This window comes from Excalfactoria chinensis, chromosome 20 (genome assembly GCF_039878825.1).
Source record: "Excalfactoria chinensis isolate bCotChi1 chromosome 20, bCotChi1.hap2, whole genome shotgun sequence".
Lineage (NCBI taxonomy): Eukaryota > Metazoa > Chordata > Aves > Galliformes > Phasianidae > Excalfactoria > Excalfactoria chinensis.
The window spans coordinates 3203119-3224280 of record NC_092844.1 but is presented as its reverse complement, the minus strand read 5'-3'; the positions used below and the strand labels follow the sequence as shown (position 1 = coordinate 3224280).

The 21162-nt window shown below is 40.8% G+C and overlaps 3 protein-coding genes across 8 annotated transcripts; 2 read left to right on the top strand and 1 right to left on the bottom strand.

The window, feature by feature from the left end:
* Window positions 1–299: 299 nt before the first annotated feature.
* LZIC (leucine zipper and CTNNBIP1 domain containing) lies at window positions 300–21133 on the bottom strand. Of its 5 annotated transcripts, none has more exons than XM_072354220.1 (7): window positions 9862–10000; window positions 8719–8862; window positions 8089–8224; window positions 6951–7049; window positions 6721–6816; window positions 4895–4976; window positions 300–4045 (listed from the first exon to the last, which is right to left on the bottom strand). In XM_072354220.1, exons 2-7 carry the CDS (start codon window positions 8817–8819, stop codon window positions 3987–3989), a joined length of 573 nt encoding a protein of 190 aa, XP_072210321.1. In that variant the 5' UTR covers window positions 8820–8862; window positions 9862–10000; the 3' UTR covers window positions 300–3986. The 5 variants fall into 5 exon arrangements, with proteins under 5 accessions (XP_072210321.1, XP_072210319.1, XP_072210322.1 ...); XM_072354218.1 differs by lacking the exon at window positions 9862–10000 and adding an exon at window positions 9495–9678 and having other exon boundaries at window positions 956–4045; XM_072354221.1 differs by lacking the exon at window positions 9862–10000 and adding an exon at window positions 20868–21133 and having other exon boundaries at window positions 1230–4045.
* NMNAT1 (nicotinamide nucleotide adenylyltransferase 1) lies at window positions 9682–15671 on the top strand. 2 transcript variants are annotated; one of them, XM_072354217.1, is made up of 5 exons: window positions 9682–9784; window positions 11385–11564; window positions 11977–12160; window positions 12822–12967; window positions 13544–15671. In XM_072354217.1, exons 2-5 carry the CDS (start codon window positions 11441–11443, stop codon window positions 13942–13944), a joined length of 855 nt encoding a protein of 284 aa, XP_072210318.1. In that variant the 5' UTR covers window positions 9682–9784; window positions 11385–11440; the 3' UTR covers window positions 13945–15671. The 2 variants fall into 2 exon arrangements, with proteins under 2 accessions (XP_072210318.1, XP_072210317.1); XM_072354216.1 differs by lacking the exon at window positions 9682–9784 and adding an exon at window positions 9958–10098.
* RBP7 (retinol binding protein 7) lies at window positions 17435–19336 on the top strand. Its single transcript, XM_072354421.1, has 4 exons — window positions 17435–17572; window positions 18197–18375; window positions 18638–18739; window positions 19109–19336. Exons 1-4 carry the CDS (start codon window positions 17500–17502, stop codon window positions 19157–19159), a joined length of 405 nt encoding a protein of 134 aa, XP_072210522.1. The 5' UTR covers window positions 17435–17499; the 3' UTR covers window positions 19160–19336.
* Window positions 21134–21162: the final 29 nt, after the last annotated feature.

Here is a 21162-nt window from a genome sequence, read left to right as displayed (position 1 = left end):
TCCAAATCATCCTGATGCAGAGACAGTCTGGCAGTTCCTGAGCATTTAATGCTGTTCCACCACTCACTCACATTTGTTCACACGTGGCACCTGTAGGGGCAGAAGGAGGTCCACAACTGTAGGCTGAAATTCCCATGGCTAGTGCCTAGCAGAACTTGTGTAGCTAAGGTAATTCAATAAATAGTTCAGCCGCCTGAGCTGCCATATTTAATTTCTGAGGAGGCACAATCACAGATTTAAAGGCATGAACAAAATAGCCCTTTAATGTAAAAAGAAAAAAAAGAAAAACAAAACCAAAAGGGTGAGAAATTCAACCTTGTTAATCTGGGTTTCATTTGGATGGTGCAAAACCTTCCCAGCTCTATGCTTTATTCCAAACCAGAACTATTCCCCTATTACACTTGGTATTTACAAAGCTACAAAGTGCACTTTTATATGATAACAACATTACAGCGCTTAATTTCAGGCTCTCTCTTACAAGGATATTAACTGAATAAACAAAAGAACAGATTTTTACCCAGACATTAATGCTCTCACACTGCATTTTGCAGGTGGCTCTGCCTGGGGGTTTTCAACACATCTGTGATTGATACTGACCCATTTTTGGAGGCATGTTGAAAACACGAACTTAGACATTACCAAGTCAGAATTGTCTATCAAAATGAACCCGATTTTAACAGGAAAGGTAACCTGATAAACTAATGAGGGATTTTAAAGGAAAAAATACAAGATCTCTTAAGACAAAGGTAACTTATTGCTTCTCCGTTTAAGATCAAAGAAGGAAGGAGTACAAGGAGACAAAAACAGAGCATTTGAAGCTTCACTTTGCTTTCTAACATTCCTTCCCTTTTTTTGCTCAGTACAACCTCTAGATTCACCCTACAGAGAAAGAAGATGAAAAAAGGGATGTTATACACGGCCTAAAGAACTCCAGGCAACTTTGCTGAATGTGTTTAAAGCTACTGAACTTTGCAATTTTTATTTCAGAAGTAAAAACGATAAACAAAAAACAAAGCACTTTTAATCTTCAAAGTAACGTACGATCAATGACAGCTTCACAGCACTTGATCGTCAAGTATCATAATCTGTATTTTAGTCTGGGAGAAAAAGACCCACAGAGGATCAGTGATCTGCCCGGGTCTAATGCTGAAACAAGGACGGCACTCAAACATCACAAGCTTGTACGTTAAACCACAAAATCACACTTCCACCTAGAAGCTTTTTCTTTTGTAATCAATTTTTATTTGAGCAAATGATTATTATAATAAATAGAACATGGTTTCTTTTTTTTCCCAGCCCCTGGAGAAACATCAGATACACTGATGGAGGTACATCTCAAGATTATTTGGCTACATCTTCAGCATAGCACACCAATTACTTCTCTGCACCTCTGCAATTCATCTAACCACTTCAAGTAGGTTACCTTAAACAACTATCTGCTAGGGCCAACGTATAAATAGCTTCATATTGGCAACACCTTCCTTGGTTAAATTACATGTATAGCAAGACATCCCGCAGGAAATAACCAGCCTTTCAAGCTATGCTTTCTTAAGGGAAGTCTGGCCTGCTAAGCTGAACCTTTCAATAATCTTGGTCATTCCTCTGCCTCATCTTTGCACACCTAAATCACAAAGGATCTTTTCAAGAGGAGAAGCAGTATAACATTAAGAAGATACTGAGTCAAAGCTCAGTTGAATGGTAACTCTACAACTGCCTGCAGTGCAGGGAGATTGAAAAAAATAAATAAATGCCGAAGTGTTTGCAAATCAATTTTAAAAGTTTCCTCTAGAAATGTGCACCTCCCTACAACCGCAAGGAAGGATTTCCATTTAATTGCACAGTAAACTTATTGTGATCTGGGGGATTGCTGAGAAATTTCATTTACATGCTAATACTGCAAGCAGTTTGGGAGAGGGAAAAGAGTTACTTAGCACCAGTAATGAGCAGAAAAAAAAGAAGGCAGCTACAGTCCCCATGGACTGTTTTGTTTTTAATAACTTTAGACTGTCTAATAACGACTTTAATAAGCTGCTCTCAGCTCTAAAGCTGCAGTCAGCCTTTGTCGGAGAAGATAATTCTGCCCCAGACAGGAAAACAATTCTGATATAGTGCACAAAAGAGCCCATCTAAACAGAAGCTTCTTAAAAAATAGAAAGAAAAGAAATCCATTAGTTCAAGACACAAATCATGCAGTCCATCCTGTGTAATCTTCACTTCTGAAAGACTAGATTTCAAAACATTATCTGTTTTAGCAAAAATATTCTAAAACTCCCATATTCTGCTTTACTTGACTCCAGGTCCTAACTTACAATTAGACAAATTTATTTACAGTGTATTCATTTCCTGTAAATACCATCTAAATTAAGACTGATCATGTTAATTTTCGGTTTATAATTCATGCTACCCACTTATTTTAAGTGTCAGACATTAACAGTGCCAGTGGGCCATTGAAATTTAAGACTTTATCCATAGCACTTGGCTTAATGGCAGTTCTCACTGAGGCTCAGGGCTTGCAGAAAGGTCTGAGATACTCACACAGTAGGTAAAGCATCGATGTTCTGCTATATTTACTACAGGATTCCTCAAAACAGCAGGTCACCTTCATTCCTATAGATCCCATCTATATCCATTTCTCTAGCTAGTGGTAGGGTAGAATAAGAAGGAGAACAAGTATGAAATTCAATTAAGAAACACCTTGTTGTTTTTCCTTATATATTTAGATCAGCACCTGAATGTGTGCCAAGGGTAAAGCAAACTTGAAATGCAAACTATAAAACCCAAAAAAAATCTGAGGCTTCCAGTGAGCTCAACTAATTCAGTGCTCACAACTATGGAATGACAATGTGAAAGCGCCGGTACTGTAAGAAAAAGATACTTCATACTGATTTTACAAAGAAATACGAAGCATAGTTTGTCACAAAGTCAAACACAGATCTAAAGTCCCAAGCAACATTCCCCACAATCAGAGCTAAAAACGTGACGAGATTTTAAATCCTCCTTCGCTCTGAAATTATTCAGGATTCTAACCTCCCTGTGGAGGCACTGACCTTCCCCTGCACAGCAGCACCACCTGATAATTAGACAGCTACACTTGCACCAATTATGTAATGAGAGCTTTCTCCCTTCTTTTTTTTTTTTTAATTTAAAAAACTTGTTTCTACTTTAAAGCTATTCTGTGCTGTCTCAGAAATCCTGGGAAGTAACGGTAGCACGCAGCTCTACACCCAGAGCTCAAGAAAGAGGTCAACAGAAAGGGCTTTCTCATTGCCATTCCCCAGCAATGCCCTGTCATTTCAATATACAAGGTTAAATTACTCCAGAAGTCTCCCCACAGGGCTTCCATTGTTTGTCAATCAAGGCGGGTACACAATGGCACTCATTCATGTGCACAGCAAACAAGTAGGCCAGGGCCAACCATCAGCGTACAGCCTCATTTTGGTTCTTCTGCAAACAGTTTGTAGAAAGATGGCATTTCAAATAAACCACGTCAAGTTTTAATATATGCAAATTCCTCCTGTAAAATACTTAGTAGGGAGCATGAACAAAATGTAAGAGTTTGAGAGCAACTACAGTAATCACCCCCAAATAACTTATTCTTTAGGACTGTTCCTGAAAAAGATCGCTTGCTACAACAATATGCAAAAAGTGTATGTTTTAATAGTTGAGAAACACACATTCAGAAGAGTTGAAAATAGCTGATTCTTTTCAAAGACAGTCATGAGAAGGTTTTGTTTTCAGAGTACCACTTTGTGTTTAAGCTCAGAACTTATGTTACTGAGGGGTACGCAGACACCAATGTTCCAAAGTGCACTTTAAGGCTGCTTACTCCATTTCTTCTGGTTAAGAACCCAAGAGGCTGAAGGTTTGTTGATGGGTTGTTAATTTTTTTGCAACATCTTAAAAATAGAAAAAAACCCAAACAATTACAATACGACCCAAGTCCAATTCTGCTGACAACGGGAGAGACTCAAGTCTCACACACCTCTTCATTGCTTTGCCTTCTCTACTTCAAAGCTTGCTAGAGCGAAGACTTTGTCTCCTGACCCTTCGAGAGGGGAAAAAACTTTTATTAGTATTAGTAGAAATCGTATTTGAGAGAATTTCCTTATATACAAATCAAGCAAAACATTCAAGATCAAAAGAAATCAAACCTACATTTTGAAAACTAGAACACTTGAGCTCATGTAAAGGGAAAAAAGAAGAGACATGCTGGATTTGACAGGTCTGAAACTAGCTCTGTAGAGAGCTTCTAATAAAGTACCCCTTTGAACAAAGGGATTCCCACCTTGCCTGCACTCTCAGAAAGAAGAGTACTGAGAGTTAGGTCAGAAAACCAGTTCATTTGTACCCTGACCTAGTCTGGCACATTCCTGCCAGTTACAGCTCTTTCATCACAACTCTAACTGTACTAATAGAATGAACTGCCATGCTTGTTTAATGTATAATGTAAATGAACTTTTGCTCTTGTCAGCGTGATTAGACTTATGACAATCACGGCAAGAAGAGTGCTTTAAACTACATTCTGACAGTGTGCCAGAACTGCAGAATCCTCTGCATCAAGCAGAGAAAAAGGCTCTCCTGAAGAGCAATTAAAAGTATTGTTTAACTCTAAGAGTGACACTGTCTGCTTGAGACAGAGCATTTAAGCCTTCAGCATTAGGGAAAAATTCAGCATTCTCCGGCCAGTTGTCACTGGGTTTATTTGCTGCATAGCCGTTCCCTCACTGAGGGTGTATCACAGTTTTGTTGTTACTAAAATAGAAAAATGTACATCAAAAATTACTGGCATCAACCTCTCGCTTGTATTTTCCTTTTCATGGAGAATCACTGGCATTTATATCTGCTGCTGTTCAAAGAGGCGATGCAGTCAGGATTTATGAGAATGAAAACTCACCGAGGTCAGAGGAGACTTTCTCAAACTGGCTCAGGGCCGCACCTGCATTTGCTGACAAGAAGGTCTCATCATCTTGTGTCAGCTAAATGGAAAAAAGGCACTGACTGTGAACTCGGTATCTTACCTGTGCATATTGCCACCATCTATAAACATGAAATACAACAGGTTACAGGGGCTATCAATCTGCAGCTTCCTCTAGTAGTAAAAGCCAAAGTAAAAATGCAAGCTACTGTCCCTACTACTGAATTTCTTCCTCAACACTGTCTGTCAGCCACATAAGGGCAGCACATACATACCACTAAGACTCAAGACCTCCAGTGATCATTTTTAAATGGTCACCATGCACCTCTGTACCACAACCATGCAAAGGCTGTTGATTACTGTTTTTGTCACGTGTTCCATACAGTAATGAGTTAAGATCTTAATGTGCTTTGCATCACCTACCAGTAAAAGCAAAAACAGAGCCAGCTTTGACCACATTAACAGTCAATGACCTAGAAAATGGTCTCTTCCTTTGCAGAGCTGTGAACCATTAGTGACATTTACACATGTAGATTCTGCTTTTATGTTTATGCTCTGATGTCTTGGTGACAGATGCCCATAAAATATTTATAATAATGAAGCAATAATCTACATCTGGAAGGTGCACACATTCTATGTTAAAATTTGCTCATTTGAATAGCCTCAGATAAACATTCTTACTAAATTAAAGCAGAATTAAACACATAAAACCATTTGCAGTGTTTATATCAGTTTCATACATAAGAACAGAAGCTACAACAGACCACCAGGTACATTTAGAACAGTGTTAGAACTAAGGAAGAAGTATTAGTTTTCTACCTTAGTTATGTTTTGTAAGCAAGCATCTGACTACTAGACGTTTAGCAGTATAATGTGCAGATAAACATGCATCTATCAACTATTTCTTTTTAAACCTTCAGAACAGAACTGCCGTACTAGGCAGACCAGTGTGAAATAGGCTACTGACCATTTTAAGAGATAAGGAGACTGTCAAAGCATAAGCTTGCGTGAGGTTACCCAAGGAACTCGTAACAGGAGGGTTAGATATCTTCATACATTCTGTTCCCAATTTTAGTTAGCCTTTCTACTCATTTCCAAATATTTTTTTCTTCTTCTGACAGACAAGCAATAAAAATATTCATAGGGAAACATATTCATAGGGAAAACATTTCCTAATGTACTCCCTTGATCTTTTCCATTACATTTCCTCATTTCCTAACTAGGAAAATATAACAGAGATACACAGCAACCCATTTCCTTCATATACCTTCAACATGAAGAAACAACTTCTCTTCCTCCCTCTAGTGGTAAAAGAAAAAAAAACAATCAAGAAAAGAGAACCTGGGATTGTTCTGCGCACTGATATACTTACCAGGGATATACAAGGTTTACCACCTAGTTCTCAAGGTTATTTTTCTTACACCAAGAAATAGGTATTATCAACAACACAGAATTAAGTCAGAGCTTAAAGTGTGTCAGGAGCTTTAGATAGCTCCTCCCAGGTTGATAGGTAGTAGTTAGCTAATAAACAACTTGTATTGCTTCCTTATTCATTGGCACCTTACACCAGCTTCTATGTGATTCACTCACATGGCCTGACAATGGCAGCTTCTGAAGTTAGTAATAGCTTCACATAGATGTATGATGGTATTTGATGTATGTTTAGTAGCAAAGGGCTTCAGGACGGTTGCTGCCACACTTGATCATTAAAAAAGTTATAATTTCTTATTTTAATTCTTTAATACCAATCCAGTATATAGATAGAAATGTCTATTCACCAGCTAGCTACCATACCAACACTTTACCTTCTCACCGAGCTTCCTGAGGGCAGTCAGGATTTCAACTTTCTGCTGTGTGTACAAATCTCGTCCCAACTTCCCAACCATTAAGTCCCGGTCCATCTGTACACCGAGGGGGAAAAAAAAAGCCAAAACACTTTAAGCTTCCCAGTAATTTCAATCTCTTCTTGCAAACATTGAGAATTGAAGCATCTAGTTCAAATGAACAGTTTTTACAGTAAAACAGAAACAATCACCTCTGCCAACCTTGTCCTCAATTGCCTTGGTTGCTTCTTTGCAAACATTCTAATTACTTCTGGAGTTTTAAATGCTTGGCTGATGGCTGCCTGTATTGCCTGCAAGGAAAAGAAGAAAAATGACCAGAACTAACATCAATCATAATCTATAGCTGCATGGGAAAATTAATGAAGGCTGGAAAGCATCATTAATATCCTCTGAATCGTTTGATAAGAAAGCTTTTGCTTGTTTGTATAAGCATAGAACCGAGATGAAAAAACATAAAAAATCCACTAATTGGTGCAATCGTTCTGAGAAAAAGGTATGAAACTTATAGTTAGAATCTAGGTCTTAATTAAATTCCTAACAACTTCCTGATATTAATATAACGCAAGTGGATGGGCTACACTATCTTTAGCAGTTTTAATGCCCACACTGATGACTACAGTTCTTCCAAGGGTAAGTAGAACATAACTGATGATGCCAATAATCTCCTGTTGCCATTCAAATTCCTCTAATGAGTATCAGAGCTATTATATTAAATCTCACAACAGTTATGTTTGGACAAATCACGATGTCTCTGCAAACAAAAACATAAAACATCTGGCTCAGAAGAGATGAATCACGCTTTCATTAAACACTCAAAAAGACAAAATGATCAGAATAGTTTACAAGTTAGAATAAAAAAAGATCACTAAGGAACTTAAAATTAGAGTCACTTCTACAGTACTTTGCATTTGAACTTGGATCAGTCTCTGAAATACAAACCAGTAACATGAACACAGGAAACATTACCCTCACCATTAGTAAATAGGCATGAACTCTCCACACACAGTCCTGGATTTTCCCATCTTTTATATTATTATATATGCTTTTCTAATATTCAGGCCTTGCTGTTTCCCATGCTTTTTCCTCTCCAAGAGCGTGACAGCTATTGTTATTTTTTTCCCCCTCTATTTTAAGATGAAGAGGCCTAACCAAGTATTCATAGGAAAATATATTACAAAACAAAAGCATTTGATACAGAAACGTAGGTTTACCACGTGCCTGTCTAGATATTACAGAAGACCATCTACTGTTTCACTGAGTCCAAGCAGAATTCAAGGTAGTTTTAGATAACACATAGGCTAGACAGATCTGCATAAGAATCAGACTTACCAGTTGCATACCACTGAGCTCATCCACCAATGTCATATCTCCAGACATAATCTTCTTCAGCGAGTCATTGATCTCACTCAGCTGTTCCAGAGTTTCTTTCTTGGTCTCTTCATACTCATCTGCATCAAGCTCCTCTCTAAAGAAGATCCAACAAGACATGTTGGTTCATGGAATTCAATTTGAGTTGTAACATGGAGACGACAACACAAGAATGCACCATGAAACATGCTTCCTCATACATAAAAATTCACAACCGTAAGACAAAGCAACATGGACACAATAGTAAATAACTGCTATTAAAAAAGCACATGAGTTAAAAAAATCCCACTGAAATATAACATTTTAAAGAAAACCATAATGATTATTATTGCCCCAATATCCTGGTTTCAGCTGGAACAGAGTTGATTTTCTTCATAGTTCGGTATGATGCTTTTCTACAAGGCAACAGAATGACCTTAATTAAAAGGTTTTTTAAAGCCACTTTTACTGCCTGACCATCTTACCATAATTAGAAAAATAGTCACTGCAAAACACACAGCAAACACTGGACTTATGAGAGGTGCAGTTCTCATCTGCCAGTAAATTCAGAAAAATATCCCTATTTCAAAGGAAAGCATCCGCTGTTATTACCTGCATTCCTCCAGATCCTGAAGCTGCTGCATTAACCTGTCCAACTGCTCTTCCAAGTTTTGTTTCAGTTTACTGGTCTCTGTTGTTCCTCTTGAAGCCATTTTCAAGTTTCATACGAAAATATTAAGTTGTTACATAACAATCCTAGAAAAGATAACATTTTACTGTTGTGAATCAACAGCTTCAGACGGGTTTTAAAACGATTCCAGTATCAACATATAATACCTCAATGATGGAGTATCTAGTAAAAGCACTTTGAGACACCAGCAGTGGAAATACAGAAATGTTAGGCTGTTGGTTTGTTTGGTAGAAAAAGTCATACGCCAGTTAGTAACTCAAACAGCCACAGCACATGGAAACACCTGTGAAACCAAGCACCAATTACTGATATCCTCACGTCCTTCATACACAACAACAGGCTCCTACTGAATCATTCAGGTTGGAGAAGGCTCTTAAGATCATCACGTCCAACCACCAATCTGACGCTACTCCATCCACCTGCAATCCATGTCCCTAAGCCTCCCGCCTCCTCTCTTTGAAACCTCTGTGGTGTGTGACTCCACAGTGCAGCCGGTATCAGCACCTCACCACCTTTATCCTCTCTGATGTCACTCAGCCTCCCCCGGTACAACTTGAGGCTGTCACCTCCCATCCCAGAAGCACTCTTCAACCTGTCCATCTTCTCTTCAGCTGCCCTTCAGGGAACCATTTAAGAAACAACAACCACCCAGACTGAGCTTTCCGAAGCGTGCAAACACCCTAAATAAAATCATCACCCGTAGAAAACCAGAGCACTCCAGGGGAAACTCCTGCTCTTCAATAGGCCGCAGCAAACGACCCAACCGGCACACTCGGCAGCGCCTTGCTTCCAGCCCTTCGCTTAGCACTAAAGGCTCGCGCAATCCGCACGAAGAAACACGATCCTTCCGCCGTCACGGTACGGCACAGATAACGGAAGGGCTGGGGGAGGAGACACCACAGGACGGAACCGAAGCGCAATCTGCCTCTCGCCGCCCGAGGCCCGTCTGCGGCTCGCCTCTCCCTCAACGCTCCGCCGTTGCCGGAGGTGAGGCAGCGCCGGCCCAGCACGCGGCCCTCAAACTCGGCCCGCCCCACCGCGCACCGCCGGCCCCGCAGCCTCACCTGGGGCAGGCCGGACCGCGGGGAAGGGCGCCGCGGCGGAGCGGCTTCCGGCGCGCTCGGCCAATCGGAGAGCGGCGCGGTGCGGCCCGAGGGCGCGGAGCTGCCGGAGTGAGGCCGGGCCGGGAGGAGCTGCGCCGGGACCGCGGCAGGCTCCGCTGTGGTGGGAGGAGACTGCGGGGACGGAGCCGCAGCTGGCGGGCCTAGTAAAAAGTTAACGCAAACGGAGGGTGATATTCTGTAAGTATGTGAGCGTGCTTCAGTGAAGGTTTGCCTCTGAAATACAAAACTCGGCCAACGTGTGCTCACCGCTACCCGCTCAGCCTCGGAAGGAAACGGGTTTCAGAGCTGGGCCAAGATGTGCCGTGGGCAAAACCTGCTGGATTCAGTGCAGTGCAGCCAAGTACTGTCATGGCTGTGAGCAGCACAGCAAATAGCGATGGCGTCCCGTATTAGCACGGTGTGCCTATGTATAAACATGTCTGGCCAGGATCATGTACATCATCGAGCATCTCTTCCTCCTTATGAAGAAGGGAACACAATGCAGGCTGTCTTACTGAAAACTGACTGACAGCAGCTGTACTTTGTTTCTTCTCGAGTCTCTACAGAGAGATGCCAACACTGAGTACCTGGCATGAGGAGCTCATTTTGCAATAGCAGGTGCACACAGGGCCCATGGTTACATCCCTAACATCAGCACAGACACGGTGCTACAAGGTGACTGTATGTGAATTAATAGCTACCTGTTTCTGAGGATGAAAAAGGACGTCAGACTGAGGCCATAAAAGGCACGATACATTTTCATCTTAAAATCTTCCATTATTTTTGCCCTCGCTTTTCTTTTTTAACAGAAAATCAATCCTTTGGCAGTTTGCAGGAGTCACTTTCTTTAGTAAGGGGGACCTCTGTGCATTACAAAGACAAGATCAGCTCCTTCCCTTGCCTGTTCCCATGGTAACTCTTGTAGCTCTATTCCTACTTACACGGAGCCCTACAAACACTGAAATACTCTGCAGCAATAAAGAATATGTTAAAAGTCTGTGTAACTCCTGAAAGCACAGAGAAGCACTAAAACTTGCCAGATGTACCTCATAATAAGCCTTGCAAGACTTCCTTCTATTCAAGGGCTATTTGAAGTTAGGAGACAGAAGCTGTTTGAAGATTTAGCTGTGATGAGATCTCGACACTGTGGGGGCAGCGAGCATCTCTGTCTCTTTGTAAAGGAGGCTGAATGTGAGGCTGACCTTGGGATTTTTCCAGGCATTGCTATTGCTGTAGAAATAACAGACTATTCAGCACTCAACACAGATGCCCCAAACATCTCACAAACAGCAACAGCAGGAAGACAGCCCGTAATATATTCCAGTTTCCATTTGCATGCCCTGTGGTTGGGGGCTTTAATGATCTCCATTAGTTTTTTTGTTTGGTTTGCTGCTATTGTTTGTGAGCTGTCCATTGTCAATGAGCTTCTTGAAATCATCTTCACACAAGTAGAAATAACTGCTCTGTAATCTCCTCTCTTGCAGTAACCAGGCTGGTAACTAGAACCAACGTCCTGCACTTGGCTCTGTAGCCACAAGGAATGGCTATGGAAGATCCTGACAGGAAGACAGAAGTAGTGCTGCTGGCCTGCGGGTCCTTCAATCCCATTACCAACATGCATCTGAGGCTGTTTGAGCTGGCTAAGGACTATCTCCACGAGACAGGTAGGATGGTAATTCATATCATTTAAAATAGCTCTCCATTGAGATACTTATACAGCTATTTTTGGAAAAATAATTAAGTAGTGAAGCTATATATCATTCCTGCTAAATGCTGTAGGCCTTAGTCTACATTCTCAAGTATTGACTGCCTTTTACTGACTGTAACGAGCTAAGGCACAGGTTCTATGGTTTTTCTTTCTGAAATTACTTAATTGTACTGCCTCATACAGTGGCAGAAATATATCATACTTTTCCACTGGGCTGCCTATAGGATCTGTCATTGGTGTTCTCAGAGACTACAGTGAATAATGGGTGTGTAATGGTTTACATACAATACTCTGGAAATAACATCTGCTCAACCACTTTTTGTGTTCTCGTGTGATGGGATGATGTGTTGTTCTTTTTTCCCCAACAGGAAAATACAAAGTAATCAAAGGAATCATTTCACCAGTAGGTGATGCATATAAGAAGAAGGGTCTGATCAGCGCTGATCACCGAGTAACCATGGCAAAATTAGCTACCAACAACTCAGACTGGGTGGAAGTTGATGACTGGGAAAGCAGCCAGAATGAGTGGTTGGAAACAGTAAAAGTTTTAAGGTACTTTTCTGCAAATCCTAAAAATCTTAAGAACCAACAGGAGGACAAGGAACGGTGTTAGCTCTAGAAGTTAGCAGGTTAACCCCGAATCATATTGAATAGACTCACTGAAGTCAGAAGTACTACTTACATAAGTATTCTAAACAAAGGATTGCAAGTCCAAAAGATACACAAAAACCATGAACAATTTCTATGTTTATATGTCTTTTCTTAGGCTCTATCCAGTTTTTGTGCTGAAAACATATTCCTGAGGAGAGAAAAGAGAATAGAATAGGGAGTACATAAGCTATGCAAGTTTCTCTCACTTGAGTTTGTTACACTGCCCATTTGTGTATGCAAAGCCTGGCATTAGGATCATTTACAGTAATATACTTCCTTACATTGTTACATTTTTTTACTCTTTCAGTCATTATTACTTCACTGAGGTTCTTTTTATAAAATGAGCTTCTGTTTAAATGAACTTTGCAGTCATTGCTTTGAAATCTTTACACTTGCATCATCTTACAGACCAGCTCTCACAAGTCCCTTCCAGCTGCTCCCTTCTTGGATAGGTTTTCTGTGCAGGTACTACAAGAGGAAGTGGTGAAAGGTCATTTAGTAGGCTCTATTTAGAATACTCTTCCCTGTATTCTTCTATATCTAAAATACGTCTATTTTGCAGGCACCATCATGAAAAGCTTTCATCCCCTGATCCTACCATTAGTCTGCAGAATGCTTTACCTTTAACAAAGCCAGGACGGAAGAGGAAACAAGAACCAAATAGGCACGACCCCATTAAGAAGAAAAATCAGAGTCCAGATGGAAAAAGTTAAGTCTGTTTGCAAATTAAATGCTTAAAAATAGTTGCCATTTCAAGGGGACTGTGCTGATGAGTAACTTTTCTTTCCCTGCTAGTTCTTGTTTCTGATTTCAGTGAAGGTTATTCCCCAGATTCCCATAGCATACAGCAGTAGGCTTTGTAACAAGACAACTGTAAGAGTAAAATATATCAGACATGAAAAATATTCAGTTAGTAGAAACTTCAGCTGGAAGAAGTCAGTGCTATCCATTCCTCTTATAGAACTTCACTATACTCCATCTATAGCCTAGAATTTTGGAGCATAAACTATAAATGACTCAAGAAAGAAAGGAAAACAGTAAGCCCCAAGATTCAGTTTGCACCTGGGTACAGGATCATTTTATGGGCCTCTGGAACCTTTCTCTTTTCTGCCCAGAGAAACTATATATATTAAAGATACTAACTATAAATTATATGCTCTGAATCCTTTTTATTACATTCCATTGTCTCATCTTAACCAAGATACAGGGGGGTAACCTAGATATTAAATGTCCCCATGTTTCTTCAAAGCACACCATGTTTCTTACTTATTTTTCTTCCTTAAGATGTCCCACAGGTTAAACTGCTTTGTGGAAGTGACGTGCTAGAATCCTTTGGGATCCCCAATCTGTGGAAGTTGGAGGACATCACTGAAATCATACAAAATTATGGCCTTGTATGCATCAGCAGGGCTGGAAACAACACTCAGAAATTCATCTATGAATCGGATATTTTGTGGAAATACAAGAATAACATTCATCTCGTGGAAGAATGGATCACAAATGACATTTCCTCCACCAAAATCAGGAGAGCGTTGCGGAGAGGCCAAAGCATTCGTTACCTTGTGCCTGATGTGGTGCGGGCGTACATAGAGAAAAACGATCTGTATAGTCTAGAGAGTGAAGACAGGAATGCTGGGGTTACCTTGGCTCCTTTACAGAAACATGCAAGTGATTCTAAGAACTAGCAGGCACTTCACAGATCATTTGCTTTCTGAAAAGATAATTTTGGTACACAAAGATGTTTTTTTTTTCAGTTAATAGCAAGCAAATTCTGTGGCTTCAGTAGATGTGTAGCTGCTGACAAGGTTTGGTTTGTTTAACCACTGGGCCCTATACAACCTTCATTTTATAAAATCCAATTATAAGATTATCACATCTTAGACATATTGTCACAGTTCAGTGAACAAAATACAAGAATTTACAGTAGCGTATAAGAGTTACAAATATGAACCAAACAAATGAAAGCATTCTGATTTAGCTCAGACTACTCTAACTGCTATTTATGAAACAGGAACACAAATAACTCAGTGCTGTAAGTAGCAAAGCCATCTTCCTTTGACATACTCCACTTCTGAGAGTAAATCTGCAATCATTAATTTTTTTCTAACTGCTAACACATGATGCAACTTAAAGAAATTATTTGGTTACCTCCTGTGGAAGGAGGAAGTTTGCTGCTAGGTGCTAGCTATACCACGCTTTCTGTTGCTTGCCTTTCAAACATGAAGCCTGTTGTTTGCTGCCATGCAATTTGCACCCCAAATGCCTCGTGCTTTAGTTTTCCATTCACATTTCCAGAGCTCTAGGTTAAGTTCAGCAGCGTTTCTCAAGTGAGGATAGACCTACTTCAAAAACCAGTTTATAGCCTTTGATTTAATGGATATTAGTTAGTAACAGCATCATTGCTGATTCTCATACCATTTTCCTTTTATTTCCAGCAATAACTGAGCCTTTACTTTTGAGCCAAATACAGAGAGACAGAATTGTTTGCTGCTACTGGAGTTGAGAAGCAATAGCTGGACTCTAGGAAGCAGAATGTTTTTCTTTGCTGGAGATCTGGTTTACAATCTAACAAAACATCGTCTCTCTTATATCAGCATAAACTAGAGAGGCACAGTGAATGCCATGGCAATTGAATTCTACCTCCCTTTCTTTTCTGCCATCCCATTCTTTGTTTGTTGTTACTAGAAGCATCCAGGTTTCCAAGATGCTAACAGGTCAATGGCTTTTTCACAGTATTTACACACAACAAATCCATTTGCACTTTTCAGATTCACAAAGCCAACGGAATGAGAGATTCTGAGGGTGTGCAGGGCTCATATAAAAGAGGAGTCAAGACTTCAGTGGGAAGAGCCGTAATCTGCAGTGGGACTAGGATCATTCCCCTGCAGTGTAGTGCAGCTTGTAGGCAAGTTTACACTGTCTTCCGATAAGGAAACTGGGTTCATGCATGATCAACACTAGTAATGATACTAAGGGACATGTTACATGATACACTAGTAATGATACTAAGGGACGGTGCATGGGAAAGAACAAAATCTGTATTTCTTTTCTGTCTGCTGTCTCCGTGGCAGATAAAAGCAAAGAACAAGATTTAATTTAATTACTCAACTTGGTTGATGTTTCTGAATAAACAGAGCAGATCTATCGAGTAAGAAAGCACCCTATCTATGTGGTCACTTTTTGGTGTAAAAATGTGCTATAGGTTTACTCTTCTGAGTAATGAGACTGGTGTGTATGGGTGTACTTTGTACACTTCTAGAGAAGCTGCATATTCAACAGTAATAATAATAATTTAATGTTTCATAAAGCACTGATTATCAGACACTATTTCACTGCATTTTCCTGTAGTTACACGTGATGGGATTTTCAATAAAATAAACTGCATGTAATATGCCAGTTGTAGTCATTAACCAAATCTGATGTCTGTTGATTGCATGAACCATCACAGGACACCAGGCAGCTCTTACAAAAAGTTCCACAGCCACCTCCTTGGATTAGCCTTGAAATAGTAATGCTGGGTCCCTCAATAAGTCTTAGTTTGAAATTCTGCACTGATTTACAGAAAGAAACACTACATCCCAGCAATATGCAGGATCTTAGCTTTCAACTACATCTTTAACCCAAATTTGTACAGAGGGTTTATCCCAGCACTGATTTCTCTTATCTTGGAAGAGACAGTAGCGCACAACAGTGCTCTTCAAGTATCGCAACTTCCTAGTAACGAGTTGTGGGTGAAATGTTATGATCCGAGTCCCCAAAGAGCATTCATTTGCATTCCTCTGTGCCAGTCCTAGCTAAGTATATGTTGGAGAACAATATCCATCAGCAAACAGGAAAGAAGCTTTGACGTCTTGATTTCTTACCCACACGACTCTGTGAGTCATACAGGTCAAACTGTCCGCTCCAAAAATGTAGCTAAAGTTCAGTGAAACAACCTTCTCTGCAAACTGTTATCCTTTGACTCAGACTACCCTGAATAGATAAAATAGCAGCTGTGAGTTTTTCCATTTAGACTGAAAATAGCAAATTCTCTTTTTGTGGAAGCACAGAATCGTTTTGGAAGGGATCTTAAAGGCAACCTATCTCCAACCCCCTTGCCACGGGCAGGGACACCTCCAACTAGTTCAGGCTGCTCATCCAACCTGGTCTGGAATATTTCTGGGGACAGGACACCCACAGCTTCTCTGGACAGCACATTGCAATGCTCCAACACCCCACTGTGAAGAAAATTCACTATATCTTCCTTACATTTAATCAAACTTTACCTTCTCCTAGCCTAAAGCCATTAACCTTTGTCCTATAACTACACACTCTTGTAAAAAGTCTCTCACAGGCTCTCTTGTAGGATCCCCTTTCAATTCCAGAAGGATGCTATATCACCTCCTCAGATCCTTCAGGGTGAACAAATTCAGCTCTCCTCTAGAAAGCACAGATACAGTTGTAGAACTGTGAACAAACCTCAGGCCCTTAGATCTGTCATTTCAGGCTTAGCTGTTACATAAACTTTCTGGCTGGTAAAGTATCTGAGAAAACAGAATTTTGCATTCACTCTGCACATTGCCCATGAATCTGGGTCTTGGTTCAGCTAGGACATAAGTAACAGAAGTAAAGGAGTCAGAACACCAACAGCTAAACCATGGCACAGCAGGGCTGTGTTTAGGGTCACATCAGAGAATAACGTGCAAATAAGATTTGCCTTTCATTTTCCTGTTATAGCCACTAGACAGTAATGCTGCTTACTATTCACTACAGACACAAACCATGAGATATATTGCTTGCTACTATTACTCTGAATTACAGCATTAAGACACTGATCCCACTTCATGGGCAGATCTCCTTTTCAAAAAAATATCTAGATTTCAAATCATAAACCTTCAGACTGAATATACACACAGGGAATCTTAGGAATGACAAATCATGTCCATGATACCTTTTAAAAGACACAAGATAGAAACCTTTTAAAGCAGTTTTTGGTTAGTGCTGTGACTCTTGAGTTAATAACATTTGCTCCATACAAAGATTTCAGAAACCGTGAACTTTTCCCTCCAACCCAGCCAAAGCTCATCTACAAATATTCTCTTTTCTATTGGCTCGGCAGCAGCACCCCTCCCCTTCACCATCAATGCTCTCAAACATAATCCCACCCACAGGCTCTCATATAAGGCCTGGTTGGAAATCTGTTTCTTAATTTCTGCTTTTTGGACAGCAGGGGTTGACTGTATCTCCTTTCCACAGTAGCAATGCCTGTGGATTTCAGTGGAACCTGGAACCTTGTCAGTAATGACAACTTTGAAGGCTACATGACAGCTTTAGGTAGGTGAAAAGACCTAACCCTATTCTTCTCTCTTCCCCTGTGAGGGGCCTTCTACATTTTAATTGATATTGATATAGATATTGATTTTTTCCCCCCTCTAAAACATAGTAGAAGGATAATTGTTATCTGATTAAAGACGCAGCATTAGCTGTCAGTTCAGCCTGTCACCCAGGTGTCCTGGCAGCTTTCAGGAATTTCTCAGCATGATACTTGTTACAAGTAGAACTTTTGTACACCATTTTTCAGAGATAGGGAATAGTTCTCTGTCTACTGAGCAACTTTTGCATTTCAGTACAGACTTACAGAAACTGCCTCACAAAAAAACTATGCCATATCATTCCTTTCCTCTCTCAAAGGGTGATGAAAGATCAATAACTGCTATTCCTTATAGCTAATAGGTAGGGAGTTCTTAGGGTCTTGAGTATATGGGAGAAGACCAAATGTTCAAGAACATGCCTTAACTGTGTAATATATAACACCTCTGTGGGATTAGAAAACCAAAACAAGAACAGCAAAACCAGATTTGCATAGCAGAAATGCTTCTGGAAGCAATACAGGTAAATCCCAGCTGTCAGAACATCCAGTGAGCAGCGCAACTCAATGCTTTCTTTCTTCTGTCAAAGGTATTGACTTTGCAACACGCAAGATAGCAAAAATGCTGAAGCCTCAGAAAGTGATCAAACAGGATGGCGATTCGTTTTCCATCCATACCACGAGCACATTCAGAGACTATATGCTCCAATTTAAAATCGGGGAAGAGTTTGAAGAAGACAATAAAGGCCTGGATAACAGAAAATGCAAGGTAAGACTGAATAATTCAGAAATCAATGTGTTCTTACAGAAGGAAGGTGCTGTAGTGAGCCTCGGTGAGCTGAAATTGATTCAGTAAGACTATTTTTAACACAGTACAGGTGCAAGAGCCTGAGTTAGTGATTAAATTTTCACATTCCCTCAGCAACAATATTTAATTTAGGTACATTTTATCAAGGAAGAAAGGATACTGCCTGCTAGATATATTTCGGAACTGAGGTAACATGAACAAACACTTGGTTTCTTTTTAACAGAGCCTGGTTACCTGGGACAATGACAAACTTATCTGTGTCCAGGCTGGGGAGAAGAAGAACAGGGGCTGGACTCACTGGCTTGAAGGAGACGACCTCCATTTGGTATTTGATTTACTTCAGAATTGTCTCTGGGTGACAAAGAAAATGCAACCTATATTGTAGTCACAATGTGCAAGTTGTCTTCCACCTGAAGAGTACATGTAATAGAACATAAGGAACGTATTTTGCTTTCAGCTAGTTCAGCTGAATCACAGAATTGCAGGGGTTGGAAGGGACCTCTAGAGATCATCAAGTCCAACCCTCAGCATACTTTCACTGTTTCATCCTTATTCATCTTGCACTGCCAAATGCAGAATGTTAAGCATAACTTGGCACAGCAGCTCAGGGATGGTCAGTGGTCACGGCAAAAGATCTGCCTTCTCTTTTGGAGATGGTTCCTTTGGTTACTTTTTTGTTTGTTTGTTTTTGTAGGAGCTTCGTTGTGAGAATCAAGTATGTAAGCAAGTGTTCAAGAGAGCTTAAATATCAGCATTGGATCTGACACGGAAAGACAGCTCTACACAGGAAGCCATGTGATAACTGGAAATGCAAAACCCAACTTCTTTCTACCTAAATGGCTGATGTTTCTGGCTCAGGAAATATTATTTGTTATTAGCAGTGTTAAAGACCTGATTTTTGCTAATAAACACCACAAACCATCTTAAGTACCTGTCTTATGAATGAGTTTTGGTGGGGGGAAAAGAATCCCAAATCATAAGTTATATGGTGCTCTGTAGTTAACTAGTCACCTAGATCACAGCAAGGACCATTCCCCCTTCTCTAAGGGCATAGCAAGATCAAACAAAACAGGAAGGACAGCTTAAACTTGTGTGACTCCAGGAATGGTAAAGTTAAGATTACAACCAAGGATGTAAGTTTACTATTTAAAACGATTGTCCTTAAGATACACACCGGTACTTTGGTTGCAATTAGCTGCTCCCACTAACTTTCAGATGTCAAGTCTTGCTTTGTTTTCAAAACAACAAAGTTCAACTTACCAGGGGAAATCAGTCAGTGACCACATCCCTCAATAACAAAGACAGGTCGGAGCAGTCACAGAAGTTTCAGTCTGTGAAATAACTGGATGGTATCAGCACATGCGAAGAATAAAAATAATGCTGCTAAGATTTATTTGGATGCATTTGTTCTGTTTGCTAACGTACTTTTCTGTGCAACAATTCACAAGGTCAGCAATGAGAAATAGGTTATATTCTACCTCATGTAAAAAAGCAGCCAGACCAACTTGTTATATGTGTGAAATAAGGTGCTACATCTCCTGGGTAACACTAACAGCACTATTGCTAGAGTTTAATCTAAATTACTGAGCTTCAGCATTTTCTTCTTCATAGAAACTCAACTTATCCTTGATGCTCTCAGAGATAAGTAATCCAGCTCATTATTTAGGTAACTCTTCCTCGCTGTCAGCTCCGTTAAAGCTGGGAGAGCTTTTAATTAGATCAATATCCCAGATAGTTACCAGAGGACTCTAAAAGTAAGGTGGCTGGCTTCTAAAACACAAAGTCCCAGTGCTCCTTAAGGGTCAGGGTGGGGACATTTGGAGGACCAGGAGTAAAACATGGAACAAATTTTCTGAATTCCAATGGTGCATTCACTTTGGAACCGAATGCTGCTTTTATTTGGTTGGAAACAAGATTTATGATACCTAACATGAATAACACTTTCATACAGCAAACATGCTGTCACCTCTACCACCACATTTCAGCAGTCACAGACTTTGCTACTCCATTAGATGGCACCACTGCAACAGAATGCATTTTTGTTTCAACTGTAGTGATACCCGACAGCAACACCTCCAGTGTTGAATACTGCAGACGTGTTCAAGTCACACAGCTTAAAAGAAAGGAAAGAGTGAGGCAACTTTTGCCAAGGAAGCAAACCAGAACCACCTCACAGCTCCAGAACCCCACGATAGGAACAAAACTCACCAGGGAGCCATTGGAAGGGTTTTATTCTAAGCTGTTTCTGCTCCATACACCTAAACGTTAACTTCTAAGACACACATTTGTGTCCTAATGACCCCCCGCCCGTATTTCACAGCAGCGTCTACCCGTGGGAAAAGGTAGAGAAAAGAAAAGAGGATTATTTTACACAGAACGCATCACTTCGAGGCACAACAAAAGGACACAATGCAGAAAAGCTCGTGCCGTCCCACAGGAAGAAATCAAAATACCTCAGGTTCTACGGACCCGGGCAGGAGTACGGCGGCGGGCTCCATCCGTCTGTGGTAACGAGCACGTAAAGCCCACGGCGCCTTCCCCGAGAAGCGGGCGGGCACGTACAGACCCAGCTCGCACCACGGCAGCCGGCAGGCCGGGACTCCCACCTGCGGGCGGGCAGACGGCGATCCCCTCACACCGATCCCCTCACACCGATCCCCTCACACCGATCCCCTCACACCGATCCCCTCACAGCCCTCCCGCCCTTACGGCCGCCCCCGTTACCAAGGCGCCTCCAGGCCCCGCCCC